This window comes from Gigantopelta aegis, chromosome 12 (assembly GCF_016097555.1).
Source record: "Gigantopelta aegis isolate Gae_Host chromosome 12, Gae_host_genome, whole genome shotgun sequence".
Lineage (NCBI taxonomy): Eukaryota > Metazoa > Mollusca > Gastropoda > Neomphalida > Peltospiridae > Gigantopelta > Gigantopelta aegis.
In genome coordinates, this window is record NC_054710.1 from 44,338,080 (window position 1) to 44,353,974 (window position 15,895).

The window sequence follows — 15,895 nt, forward strand, 5'->3', positions numbered from 1 at the left end:
AATATTATTGAAATATTGAGTTGCCACTTTTTCCTCCTATGGTCGCAATGACAAAAAAACCCTAAATAGATTAAAAAACAACTCACGAAAAAAATAATCCCTACACTCCCCGCTCCCCCCAAAACCCCCATCAAAAAACAACAACACACCAACAAACAAATATTGGTGATGAAACATCTCTAAGGCCATAACTAGTTACAGAATTTAATTCTGCCAATGAACAAGAATTTAATTAAGAAAAAACAAACCAAACAAAACAAAACAAAAACCAATCCAGAAATCTGATTAGCTCTATCACTGTCATGTTTATAAGTTGGATCAGAGCTTGAGCTAAGTCTGTGTATGATCATCTAATCCGAGTTTCCTTATAGCATTAAACTAACATGTTAGCCATTAGTTCAAAACCTACAAGAAGAAACCAGACATTTCAGACTCTATCCCGCTGTTCAGGGTAGTGGTGTCTGATTAAAAAACCCAAACACCGGTAGCATCAGAAACATGCGAGTTTAATGTTATATGTGAACTCTAAGATAAAGAAGCGAAAGATTTAACTGGTATATTATATATAAATAATGTAGGGGTTCTGAACCATTCCCCACGTATAGTGGCTCAACATTGAAAATAAGGGCCCAAATCTTTGAAGTTATCTTAGCGCTACGATATCGTAAAACAGTCGTAGTCCATGGCATGCCCCGTTGTGACGTCATAGACATAAGCGTATGAAACACGGGGGGGGGGGGGGGGGGGGGGGACTTTCACTCTAATTCGGGAAAAAAACAATAGAGATATTGGGCAAAATCAGCTGGCCTGAAACAATTTCACCATGTATTTGCGTCATTCTATCCACAATATTGGTTGTAATCCAGATACAAATGCGCAGTGATTCGTTTGCAACCATATATAACTGTTCAGCGTTAATGCTAATATGAATAATTGTTGTTAGACAAAAAACAGAAAGAAAGAAAAAAAGTTGGTCTCTGGTCAGACCAAAGTTCCAGAATTGTTGCGGGGATGCAGTTTTTTAAAATTAATTAATTAATTAATTTATTTTTTTTTTTTTAAAGCATGGATTGCATAGAGAATGTCTGTATATTTAGGATGGGTTTTTTTACGTCCTCTTCATCTGCCTTGGTCCATCCTCAATGGCCATGTGCCAAATCCTTTGCCTTGGTACCCTAAGTATTTTTAATATACCCAGGGCAATTTTTATGACATCGACTTTGACCGCAAATATTTAAAAAAAACAAGCCATGCTACTAATTCAGAACAACATGACCTGTTTTAGAGAGAAATTAAAGACGGCTAATGTTCCAAGCCAGCATATAGACCTTGCATTGATGGGACTATTTTAATAGTTTTAAGAGAAAGCAATGTAGTTTTTATTTGCTAGCTGGGATCAGTTGGCCTTTCTGTAAATGATGAGCAAAGCTCTAGTTACCGTAGGAAATAATAATAATAATAATAATAATAATAATAATAATAATAATAATGTTTTAAATTCCATGACTTTCCAGGCCAGAGAAGATTAGTTATCAAGTTCCACGACTTTCCCTGACCGTACGAACCCTGAAAGCACACCACATACATGATTACATACATTACTACAAGACCATAATTTGTTTCTACTATAATGACCAGATAAAACAAGACGACGATCAGTCTACATAGTTAATTCTCAGATGTGTCACTAGTAGATGATAATTCATTCATTTGTACGGATCACCTTAGAACATCCTAAGAGACATATCAGTCCAGAGAGCTCTATTAGCTAAGTCTCCAATGTGTCAGTAGTAGATGATAATTCATTAATTGTACGGACCATTATTAGTTAGTGATGTTTCAGTCATTGGCGGATCCACTGGGAGTCACATGAACAACATCGCCCACCTATTTGTACTACCCTTTTCAATAACTTAAAAAAAACCCATTCATCATGCAAAAAATACAACACTAAATTGCCCTGAAAGCATATTTATTTTTAAAATCTCTGATAGCATATACGCGAAGCACTGAATAGCTTTCGCTCCCTTTTTGAGCTGGGCTTATTTTCCTGTAAGAAACTCAAACATGCCCTTTTTAGAATTTTGTGATGTCCTATTTACAAGATCAGCATACCGCCCCTGCTACTGCTACTGCTCTATTATAGTTGACAATTAATCAAGTTGGGCTCCACTAATGTGATTACACACACACACACACACACGCACTCTCTCTCTCTCTCTCTCTCTCCCCCCCCCCCCACACACACACACACGCACGTGCGCCACTATTTATTTGTTCATATAAATAATATAATAATTACACAGAACGCGTGATCTGTGCAGTTGTTGAAATAATATACAGGTTTTTGAGTATACCCCTTAAAATAGTAGTGTTAATCACCTGTGGTTCCTAACTAGGGCTCAACTTAACTCATCATGCGGGCCTCCCAGCCACTTGTACATATTAAAATAAAGGAAATATAGGAATTTGCATACCAAAATATAGGAGTTTTATAGGAATTTTGAGGGCAAATATAGGAGTTTTATTGGAAAATTTGGACTGATTGTGACGATTATAGGCATTTTACACGTACTTCTAAAGACATTTACATTACTAAAGTAATGGTATGTTCTTACCTTGCGTATGCACACACGATACAATCTACCACCTCAACAATTATATACCAAGGCTTGCCAGCAGTCCATGCCCATATCCAGGATACTTTGAAAGTTGGTGCATCTTGTATCAGTAATACATCCTCCTCACCTCATCAGGTGAACAGTATCTTGATTGGCACTTGATACAGATCTCCCACATTCAAAGTATCTTCTGAATTTCTGACAGGGTGGCTACCTTTCACTGTGAATATAACTCAGTAACATATTTTATTCATCGGCATTTTGGAAAAGCAATTGAGTTAAATATAGGAAATATAGGAAGTCAATCTCAATATAGGAGTTTTATAGGATGCTATAAAAAATATAGGAAATATAGGTGGTCTTGGAGGACTGCATCATGGTCACCAGTTGGCACGCGATTCTCTATAATAGTATTTCAACCCCTGCTATGTTTTAAAGACATTGTTTAGTTCAATGTTGGAATAAAGAGTAATTTAAACAAACACTGAATACATTTGTTACTGTATTGATCACCAGAGAACTTGAAGTAAAACAACTTGAAATATTATGTGCTGTACTTGATCTTGAAAAATGTATTCCCTCATTTAGACAAATGGATTACATGGGTAGTACAACAATGGTTACTAGCATTTATCTGTCAAATGGTTGGTGGATCCATAAATTAAAAAATCACCAGTGACGGAAAACTGTACTTGGTCATAAAACGTGTACTCAATTAATTGGTCAAATGGTTGATGGACTCCATTAAAATAACTTCACAACTGATTAATCTATCGGTCCGAAAGAAGGATTGTCATTTGTCATGTTGGCCCTTTTCATCTTCAGCCTCTTGAGTTTTGTTTTCAGTTTGCTCTTCCTTAGATTTCGGTTGCTGCTTCATTCTGTTAAGATTAAAGTATTAGTTCATTAGACAGCGATTACTGAATAGTAAAATGTTTATTTCATTTTTTTTTTCTACTCAATAAAGACATATTATTTATATGTAGTATAAAAATTCGAGGATTGCAGAAACTGTACAGTATTTCCATCTCATGGTATACTTGTTTAGAAACCTATTGTTCTTCTGTGAATCTGAACAACAAAACCGTATTCCCATATCAAAATCGTATCTCTGCACAAGACAGCCGAAAGCATGTTAGACAAAGTCACCCCGAGGAGATACGTAACAGGATGATTTCTCCCTCTTGCACCGCCTGTTGGAGGACTGCCACTCCCAAGGCTCTTAGAAAATCCAAACGTGCACAAGATAGACCATAAAAGTAGAGTTTGTTTCTTTACACAGCTATTAAGTACTATTACCCTGTACCAACATCTCTGTATAATAACTATATAATTAATGTTTTGGTTTTGTTTTGTATTCTAAACGTTTTTCGTGTTGTGTTTATGAGTAAATATAATTGGAAACATGTTAAAACCTTATTAATGTATTATATCGCCTTCCACAATGTAGTTATATTTAAACTGTCATGTTTTCTGGCTGATTTAAGGGAAGTGAAGTGGGAGGGGCCTGAATATAGACAAAACAAAGAAAAGAAATACAACCACACACTTTTAAAGGCTATCATCAAAAATATTGAAGAGATTGGATTACCTCTTGTAATAGAACCAAGATACTGCAATGCCGACGAGAAGTAAAACAGCAACCACTACTATTATGATAATGGTCGATTGCGAAACCTGACTCTCTGGAACTGTTTTCAAAAAGAAACACAAACAATACTTATCAATTACTGACCGTCACTGAGGGCAATATAAGGTTTTATGGACAGAAGAAATTGATGATGATCGAAGCCAGAGGTTAATATCAATTTCTTCGGTACATAAAACCTGATATGGCCCTCAATGACGGTCAATACATTTTTATTACATAATGACATCTGTAAACCCTACAGCACACGAGAGCTATTGATCAGCTGAGCAAAAGAAAAATTTACTTGAAAATGTTTGCTCAGCTCGTGTGGGTGGGAGTTTTTCCATCTCTTGTGGTTGTGAGGAAAATATCTATCATGCAGCAAAAATCTCACCGTGTGCGGGCTACGTGAGCTATGGGCTGAGCTGAATTTATCAACTGGCGAACGGAAAGCCGAACATTGCGTCAGAGTGACGTCACTGTCAGTCGTAAGGAAACTAGCTCAACACTTGGCTCATCATGTTCTATGATCCAACATCTGAGCGAAAAGTCTCAAGTAACTTTTTGATCAGGTAGCAGAATACAGTTAGCTCCCTTGTGTATTTAAAACAAGTCATCTTTATAATTATGACCCTTTTTTTTCTTTGTGACTAAAAATCCTGTACCTTTTTTCTTTTTTTTAAATGCCATTGGCTAGTATACATTAATCTCAGCTGATTTCATTCCATTTCAACTGATTTTCGTGCTTATATCCAACTAGGGTTCAAGCACGCTGTCCTGGGCACACACCTCAGCTATCTAGTTTGTATGTCCAGGACAGTGGGTTAGTTGGTTAATGGTTAGTGAGAGAGAAGAGGTTGTAGTGGCCTTATACCTACCCATTGAGCCCGAAAAACTCGCCCTGGGTTGGAGCTGGTACCGGGCGGCGAACCCTTTACCTATCAGCCTGAAGTTTGACTGTTTAACCACTGTGCCACCAACGCTGGTGAAGATTCGCAAATAACTGTGGTCTGGTACCTTATTGTGTATTAGATATTTTTTTCTGAATATGATTTTATTCCACTTTAAAAACAAAAAAATCCAATAACACCTACATACTGTTAACAATAAAACAGGACACTATGTACCACTTGCCATGTAAATGGTTAATGGGAGGAACGTCTTAAAGGTACAGTACCACTTTTGTATCTGTAGTCATTTCCAATAAAGTTGTGTTTTTTTTGTTTTTTTTAAACAGCACTTCAAAAAACATGGTGATTACTATGGCTACATTCAGTAAGGTACCAGTATAAAGTTAGCTTCCTTGTGTTTCTGCACTGAGGTTCTTTATTTGGGATTTATGGTTGGAAAAGAGGGAGTAAAGTCAGACCCTGAAACGATCAGGACAGTTAAGAAATGGACAGTTCCAAAAAGTGTTACATATGATAACATGATGCATTGGGTTATGCATGTGCATTATGAATGTGAAAAGTTCATAAAAATATTTTTCGAACATAGCTAAACCTCTTTTTGAGTTACCAAGGGAAATGTTCAATTTAGTTGGAATACTGAATGTCAGGAAGCTTTTGATAAACTGAAGTTAGTTTTGCAGCAATCTATACTAGCATACCCAGATTTTTCTAAACCTTTTACCGTGTACGCAAATATTGTCGTGGCTAAAATAATTCGCGATCTGGCTTTCATTTTACATTTTCGTGAGGAAGTGTTTTCGCAATTGTGTCCCCAGATAATAAAATCAAAATTACCCATATTTCATTAGCCATACTCTTTTGAATGACGATTTCACGAAAACACTCGGTCATGTTCACCATGCTGTCAGCGAGAGGTAAATGTTGTATGTATATCTGATAAGACATGTTATCAATAGACACACACATGCGATACAGAAAATTGAAAAACGCAATATCAGAAGAAATAACTTTTAATTATTGGTGGTACCCACAAACTTCCATTCAAGGTTTAAAAGAAAACAAACAAAACTGAGATTATGTAACAACAGACTTACACCCAACTGTGCGTCACTTCGACCAAATCCACGTGACCATGCAGGTTTACAGAACCATGTGACCTTGTGAATAAATGGGTGGTAAAGAGAAAGTGCATACGAAACTCGGTATAAATTTAACAGGTACCTCTGACTGTCCTAACGTAATACAGTAATCTGTATATACTGAGGGGTGATATACCTTAATGTCTTTTGTAACCATGAACATTTTGTAACGCAAACATATTTGCAAATACGGTATACCTGACACAGATTCTATTAAGCATAGTACAGGGGTACAGCATAGATCGGTATTATCACAAATTCAGGATGGAAAAAAGAAAGTCATTGCTTACTTTAGTACCACTCATTCACTACCAGAGAAAAATGAGTGTAAGCTGTAAGGAATTATTAGCTGTGATTAAGGTCATTAAAAATTTCAAACATTACTCGTATGTATGTTTTGCTCCGTACTGATCATGCTTCCTTACAATGGTTAGCAAGACTTCAAAAATCCAGAAGGACAAATAGCCAGGTGGATAGAGTACTTGAACACGTTTTAGTTTCAAACTGAACAACGCTGTGGAGGAAAGCATACTAATGCTGATGCAATGAGTAGAATAACTTGTTGTTCAAGACTGGTGTTTGATAATTTAGGTTGGTCTAAACAAGAAGTTAGGGAAGCTCAGGGTCAATACAAAGTATTAGGGTTCATAATTGGGCAGTTACAAAGCAATACTAGTAAAGCAGAATATGAGGTAGTTAAGACACTGGGAATTTTAGAAATTGGTTTTGTGTTGAACCCCCAATAGCTAGGGCAGATGTTCTTGTATATTGCAGGATCTACATGAGGTGAATAATATCTCAATCGAGGGATCATCTGAACGGCTGACTTGCATTTTCTGACCCTGGAACAATATTGCAGAAAACAATACACAGTCATTCGGGGCTGTGCCACACTAATATGTTCTTGTGTCTTCCATTAGGAATTTAGTACATTGGTGGTAGTTGTTTCTAAAGTGGCCTGTTCATGGCCTGGTGTTCGCTCCAACGTTTATGGTAGCTGTCCATGCTATGGTTTGGTAGCCATCGCATCTTCAAGATCACTATAGGTATAACTATACCAAATAAAATCCCGTAGGCGACCATGTTAACTATGACCCATAAATATCGGTACTACAACCCCTACCTCAAAGTATTAACTGAAGAAAATGGTACCTTTCAGGGCTCATTTTCGGTATAACCAGATGTTTTTACAACACACCTAGTTTCGCACAAAATTTGAGTACTTTTTTATAGGTACCCCATACATGTTCCAAGCACAAGGCTACTTGACACAGTGGTAGTAGATGAAATAAAATTGAATACATTTTTAGCCCAGATGTACTAATTGTGTTTTTACAACCAACACACTCACATGTATAACCAATCACAGGACGTGTGGTGTTAACTTCTCTATCAAAAGTTTGGTGCACCTCAAACCTTGACCCAGCCGGAAGTTATTTGGTTTAGTGCTACCTATACCTATACCTATTATTTTAGCTACCTATACCGACGACATACAGTTTTCAAAAAGGTGGTGAATCACGTGTTTTATGACAACCAGGATGTGGTGTCTTCTGACATAAACTGACAACCTCACTGAAACTGTTGTTTGTACAGTGCAACTTAATATAATGTACACCTCACAAGGCACCCATATTATGTAGTTTTGTACAAATGCAATATGTCATATTTGAAAAAGAATATTTTTAAATAATACTCAGGAAGATATTTACTGTCAGAGGGGTGTGTGTGCTAAGCTATATATGTAGAGACAACATGGATACTTCAACTCCTTAAACGAATTCTATTGAAACACGTGTACTTGACTGACCCCTAGATTATGAAAACCTTAACAGGCATATCAGTATTAGAAAAAAATACAATGTCTGAGGAAGGAAAAATCAACATGACTGCATCTGTATGAAGTAATGACGTAATGTCCTGCACATCACTGTTGAAGGGAAATCCTGTATGCTGAGAGTGGGTGTATTCGAGTTAACAGGTGCGGGAATTTCAAATCCATCAGCTATGCTAATTTTCAAAATGGACCATCAAAACCATTGACAGCCACCAATATTCCTGACTATATTTTATGTATGCCCTACTGTAGTTGGAGGTTTTAAATATTTGTGATATCTGGAATTATCCAACAGCTTTCAGATATTCATTTTTGATTCATTACTAAACAAAACCCCTGTTTATAAATGACATAACTACCCAAACATCTGTTTTATTGCATTATTTTCTAATCCAGATCAATACAATATGTATATTGGATGTATTCCTAAATCTCTAATCCAGCATATTATTTAGCTATTAACATTGGATAATACAGCTTTAACAATAAAATAAATTATCAACTTACACTAAGGTAGATAATCTTCATGGGAGCAAACTAAGTGATTATTGTTATTTTTTTTAATCTGATCTGGAGACCTAAAGATATGTTTAACAAGCCTATTGTTTTGTATAAATGAGAAAAGAAACCACAATATTGACCAAAAAATTAATTAAAGCTTTAGTAAACTTTCTCTTCAATATTTTTCCATAAAACTACAAATTTGTCTAAATGTCAGTTGGGAACCAGTGGAAAGGGTTACTCTAGATATTATAGTTCTATTTCCTGATACCCAATGGGATAACAAATATACTGTCGTTGTGGGGGATTACTTTACAAAATGTATGGGAGCTTACCCTTTTCCTAATCCAGAAGCAAAAACAGTCGCACAAGTGTTAGTTTACAAATTCATTTCTAGATTTGGTATGCCCAAAGAGTTGCATTCCGATCAAGGTGCAAATTTTGAGAGTAAATTATTTCAAGAAATGTGTAAAATGTTAGAAATTAAGAAAACCTGCACCAATCCATATCATCCACAATCGGATGGAATGATACAATGGTTTAACAGAACTGTAATAAACTGTTAAGTGCATATGTGCAGACTGATCAGTCTGATTGGGTTTTACTCCAAATAAAATTATGCTAAGGACTGAAGTCCATATACCTTAGACACTTTTGACTGAAAACTTACCAAAGAAAACTGATAAAACTGTCGAGTATGTTGCCCCCACCCTGAACCAAATCTGGAAAGCATTATAGAAACTTAAAGACAATTCTCTTCTTAACTGTTTAAGGAGTTTTAGACTATCAACTACTCAGTTGCTGCCCACCCCCCCCCCCCCCCCCCCCCCCCCCCCCGCAAACAAAATCCTAGCTACGGCCATGATTAATGTATTAACGTTTTTATTAGTTTTAATAACTTATTTTCATTGGGGTTTTTTTTTCTTTCTTCTATTTACCCTATATCGTAGAGGACGGTCAAGCGTAAATCGTTTTGACACTGCGGTTGTTCAGGGGATGCCAGTCACGTGAATCAAAAATAATACGTCATACCTCTTCTCTCGAAATAAGCGTTATTTTTCTCTGAATTATGGACCATCAACATAATACAATTCTTTTCAAAAAGTATCAATAATACGTGGGGTATGGTGTTTATGTAGATGGTTCAATAAAGTACTTTTAGGTACAAATCAAATGTATATAGTTTCAGATAATACTTTGTTGGGTCATTAATTAGGTCAACCATCCGTGACTGAGTGCCTTTAAGACATCACTTATTTTAAAGCACTTACAAAAGATAGTGTATTTATTTAAATAAAAACCAAAAAACAACAAAAAAAACCCCAACAAAAACAAACAAACCACACTCCAAACAAACAAAAAGAATACAAAAAGAAAGTAAAGCTAACTTACTAAACAGATCATGTTACATGACATTGGACCGTTTCCTGTTGGTCCATCACGGCAAATCCAAACTCCAATATCCGTTTCAGTATTAAATGATGCTATTGTAAGCGTGTGCTGAGTAGGCGAGTCAATATTACCAGTGTAACCAGTGATAAATGAAGTGCATATAGTGTTAGCAGTGTTACACAATACAGCCTGGTCAGGAGTTCCATTATTTGGTCGAATCCATTGGATTCCGCCAACAAGTGTTCCAGTTATTGTGCAGACTATCTTTTTACTTTGTTCAGGCTTTCCACCATCCATGCAATCAACAGCTGTACTTGCAATGCCTAGAAGAAAGACAAAATTGTTAATATTAATAAAACGCGGACTTATGAAGTTGCTGGAAACAGATATATCACCTACCACCAACCCCTTTTCCACCTGAGTGAATTAAATGTTAAAGAAGCAACATTTAAATGTCCCATCATGCTCTTAAAACTTAAATATTCCCCAGTCCCCAAGCATACATTATATATAACATGTATTTCTGAATACACTTTCTTTAGAAAAAATAATGTGGAAAAAAACAAATATTTATCTCCATCCAGGTGGTGCTGCTGTTTCAAACGCAAACATTATTAGTCGCCACTTGTTATGAATGGTATGGAACTTTTGTGTTTCCATATATTGTAACAGAGGTGGGCATATAAGTCTTCAACTATCCAAGCTTCTCGCAAGCATGACTTCATTTTTAATTTATTATTATTCGTAATTCAATGGGAACGGTGGCTAAAGAACCAAACATGCATGTAACACATTTAGATCATATTTACAATAAATAAAAAGTAATAATACAAGGGAAAATTAATAATAATAATACACATGGTAAAGTAACAGATTTCTACCTAGGATTTTAACAGGGCAGGGTGAAAAATACAACAGCTATTAGGTGTCAAACTATGGTAAATGCAAACATTAAATGATGAACTATATCAATTAAAAAAAAATCAACAGTTAAATTAAAACAATGTAAAAAAAAAAAAAAAACTCTAAATTATATTTTTTAGTCACTGTTTAATGTTTACTCAACTTTAGAGGAAAATAGAATGTAATGTGTAGTATCAAACATGTTTGGCCTAGTTCAAAGACACATGTATAAATGACGTTGTATTGAAGCGGCCCCTGGCCAGCTTTAGTTCTTGCTGTGTATTCGATGTAGTTTAACGTGTTGATTTATCACGGTTAAACACTTTTATTCTAATTATTAACTATTAAGGATGTTTCGTTGGAATATTAGGAACGACGGAACGTATAAAAGTATTAAAACGCGAGTACTGTTCTCTATATAATAAAATAATAGAAATTATAGTGTTCATAACGATTTACACTTAAATATCTTATTTGTTTATCTACCCAGAATCTTTTCGTATTATTATTAAATTATCTTTGACGTTCTTTACACTTGTAAAGGCATGTAAAATGTAAGCCGATTTAAAGTGTTGTTAACTATACATTTTTGTTTTTGTTTATATGTTATTTGACATTGGCGATATAAAGAATAAACTATTCTTGTCTTTACCAACTTAAAGAGAACATCATGTCCACATTAAATTGTAGACTATAAATTAAGAAATATGAAAGTATTCTATAATTGAAATTAAAGATGGGTTTTAATTGTGAATTTCAACTATTTCCGGGTTTGGCATTTTGACGTCGCCTTCCGATTGTGTAATCGGAGGAACTAGGAAAATAATGACGTAATGTTAGCCGACGTCATGTAACATGACGTCATTTACCCGGGTTGGGGATATATAAGACGAAACGTAACGCTGTAACGGGGGCTTGAGGTTTTTACCCACCTCCGAAGACTGGAACCAACAACAGCAGAGTGGAGAGCAGAATGCAAGGGACGCAGAACAACGTAAGGAACGCAGAACAACGCAGTGTTAACGCAAGGAACGCAGCACAACGCAAGGGGCACAGATTAACGCAATGCTAACGCAAGGGACGCAGAACAACGCAAAGGACGCAGTATAACGCAAGGGACGCAGTTTTAACGCAAGGAACGCAGTGTGAACGCAAGGAACGCAGCTTAACGCAAGGAACGCAGAACAACGCAGTGTTAACGCATGGAACGCAGCACAACGCAGTGTTAACGCAAGGAACGCATACAGGGAACTCGCAGTATCGCTGTCACTCCTCAGCGGTGACTTTGATGTACTCCAGTTGTTGAAGACCGCCACCACTCTGTTGTTGGATGTTTGACCCAGACCGGTACTTCTGTTGATGCTTAATTCCCACCAGAGACTCAAGACCTCTTGTATTCTCAGAGTGGACCCACAAGGACAACGGCTTGACTACGGGCACCAACAAGGTGTTGCCTTCTCTCCGTGTTGGCTTCACTAGGATAATGGACCTTGGACCTCCTGTGGTTCGATAACGTTTGCAGTGTACCATACCGAGGTCCCACCCCAGACGAAATCTATCGAGTGGATTTGCACATGACCAATACAGTTCCAATACACTGTAAATGAACAGTGTATACTACCAGACACAATAATTGGACAATAACACGCGTAGCGAAAATAACGCGATCGATCAATTCCATGTGAACAATTTGCTTTATTTGTGTTGTGTGACATAAATGTGTATTCTCCAACTTCTGTATTGTGTTTTAATTTGATTTCTAGTGTTATCTAGTATCTTGTTATATCTGGATTTTAACTGGACCTTAACTCTTCTAAGACCCTGAAGAGAACGCTTCCAGTTCAGTTACGTTATTTCAAATTATCACTGGCGGGGCTCGGAAACACAATTGTTTGCGGCGCCCGCTACCAAATTTAAAGCGCGAGCAATTGTGGACATGAGCCGCCCCGTTACAGTATGTTGAAAAATTATTGTATCAGTGAATCACAGTGATTAGTATGATGTCACTACTAATGCGGTATATACCGAAGTACATATCGCAGTATTAAAAAAAAAACCTGTGGTATATCGTGGTATTTTTTTTTTTCGTGGTACCCTACCTTAGTCACTGGTAATTTGTATTTACATTATAAATACAGCTAATTAACTGTAACTTTGGTGAGGTAGGTTAGGGATTTATAAGTGTGTGTGTGGTTGAATCCTTCCTGGTGGAACTGGAAAGGAAAACACACACACAAAAAGAAACCCACAAGAGGTGGACATATATATATATAAAAAAAGAATATGTTGCTGAAACTTAAAATTCCACAGTTATTACAACTGCCCCATTACCAATGGGCTTTTTTATTTAGCACTAGTGTGTAAAGTAAATTAATTACTCTTGGTCTTCATTTCATTTCATTTCAACTTAGAATTTGTGCTTATATCCAATTAAGGTTCAAACATGCTGTCCTGGGCACACACCTCAGCTATCTGGGTTGTCTGTCCAGGACAGACAGACAGACACGTTGTTTATTAAAGTCTCACCTCCGTTTTAAAAAAAAACAAACATACATGAATAAAACGATAATATATAAAATAGCACTGAGCAACTCCATATGGAGTTACGAGAGACTATAAAGAATCGACATATAAAATAAACAAATATTACATTAAAACATATTAAAAACATCTAACACGAAAATAAAACATGCTATTATATTCAGTCCAATTATAAACAGTCTATATATTAAAATAATATAAAACTAAAACACATTTAAGACATTTAATAAAATAGTATCATCCCCTGTTAATATTCAATCAAGTAACAGATATAATTATAGTATCTTATTTAAAACGATTTCGGTTATATTAATAAAATGTCTACATCCATTCAATTAACGTATAAAGTATGTCTCCTTTTTTCAAAAATTAATTTGCAGGTTTTGGTATTTAATCTACATACGGTATGGTTGGATAAAATGTATGGTATCTGTTCAGCATCTGTAGCAGTTATAAAACCATCCCATAATTCCAAGCACTTATTAAATAAAATATTTCTCAGCACTTTATACACGGGGCAATAAAGTAGAACATGTTGCTCATCTTCTACACAGGACAGTGGGTTAGTTGTTACTTGGTTTGTGGTTAGTGAGAGAAGACAGTGTAGTGTTCTTGCACCTACTCATTGAGTCCTTCAAAACTCGCTCTGGGTTGGAGCTGGTACCTGCCTGTAGTCCGATGGCTTAACCACTACACCACCGAGGCCAGTACTCTTCTTAGTCTAACAAGGTATTGGAAGCCAGGGGTGCAGAAAGTACTCACCCGCTCGCCAAATGCGAGTAAACATTCCTACGAACGAATTAAAAAATGCAACTACCAGTCCGACGAGCAATCAATCTTTTTCTGACTGACTGTATTATAATTTTATTTATTTATTTATTTTTATTTTTATTTTTTTGCATTGAATCCACGACTATGCATCAGTCATGCAAGAATTCCAAACCATTCAAACGAACGTTTTAGAATGATTTCGAAACGCACAATACATGCGATGCACTGCCAATATAGGTTGCATAGTACCAAAGAAGAGAGTTCTGTGTCAAAGTTCGAGGTGCACCGTCAAATATTTACGGAGTGAAAGCAGCTGTGTGTGACTGGTAGTAATATGTGACATTGATTATTTGTGCAAATACCATTATGCACCGACAATAAATAAATACACTTTTATTTGATATACAGTTGTTATGCAGTATATACCAGAGGATGAAACTAATGTGGGGTACCCCCAACAATGGAACTACAATTTTCAGCAAAAATTACGGTTCCTACACCCGTGATTCCCAATAACAAAAAAGTTATTTACAGACAAAGAGTTTAAGTTAGTGTGTAAAATGGGGGTCTACCTTTAAGATGGTTGAGATAAATTTGAAGAACAATTACCCCTAATAGAAGAATTCTATAGTAGTTTATCCAATGAAGGTATAACGGTACGATGAAGATTATGAACATGCTAAAGATGAATGGAAAACATTTATATACTGACACACAATGAAAACACAAAACAGATATTTTTCAATATTTTGTTGTGATTAATAAAAACTATATTTATTGGACTTAAAATAACAATTTATGAGTACTTTTGTCTGGGATTTAATCCTGGTTTTGTTTTCGTTACACATACAATAGCAGAAACACACAAAATGGTGTGAAATGCGTTCACTACATGCTCAATCATGCTGCATGTAATGCACGTGAAATGCCAGTATGTGGACACATAAAAGTCACGTAACGGTGTCATATTCCTCGTCACATTAAGAATGCCACGACTCAGAGAAGAACAAAGGGAGCGTGCGTTGGGCATGGTTCAAGGGGGGACTTCGCAAAGCCATGTTGCTAGGACCTTCAGAGTCCATCCTTCAACTATTGGATGACTTGTTGAATGTTATCAACAGACCGGGAGTGTCCGTGATCGACCTCGACCTGGTCAACGTCCCGTTACGACCCCACGCCAAGATCAGCACATTCTACAACACCACCTCTGTGACCGGTTCAGAACTGCGACGATGATAGCAAGCAACACGATAGGACGTCATGGAAGGCATATCCATCCGATGATGGTCATCCGTCGACTCAGAACGGCTGGACTCAGATGCAGACGCCCGTACAACGGTAACATCATGACACCGCGACATCGTGCTGCGAGATTAGTTTGCTCTCCAGAATAGTAATCATCCACCAGCCTTTTACCGGAGCATTGTTTCCTCAGATGAGTCCCGTTTCTCCGTCTCCTTTGCCGATGGAAGAGCACGTGTGTACAGGAGACTCCATGAACGGTACGCTGACGGATGTGTGAGGGAACGTGATCGTTTGGCGGTGGTTGTCTGATGGTATGGGGCGCAATGCCCTTACAGCCCAGCGTTATGTTGAGGGTTATTCTAAGACCAGTTCTCCAGCCACTTTCGCGCCGTCACCGAAGACCA

The 15,895-nt window shown here is 36.7% G+C and overlaps 1 protein-coding gene across 1 annotated transcript in view; it reads right to left on the reverse strand.

Moving 5' to 3' along the window:
• Positions 1-1,036: 1,036 nt before the first annotated feature.
• Positions 1,037-15,895, reverse strand: part of LOC121386083 — a 41,805-nt gene continuing 26,946 nt past the window's right edge. Inside the window, exon 5 of the mRNA XM_041516883.1 lies at positions 1,037-3,502. Within this exon, the coding sequence (XP_041372817.1) occupies positions 3,415-3,502 (88 nt within the window). The 3' untranslated portion in view covers positions 1,037-3,414. The remainder of the gene's footprint in view (positions 3,503-15,895) is intronic.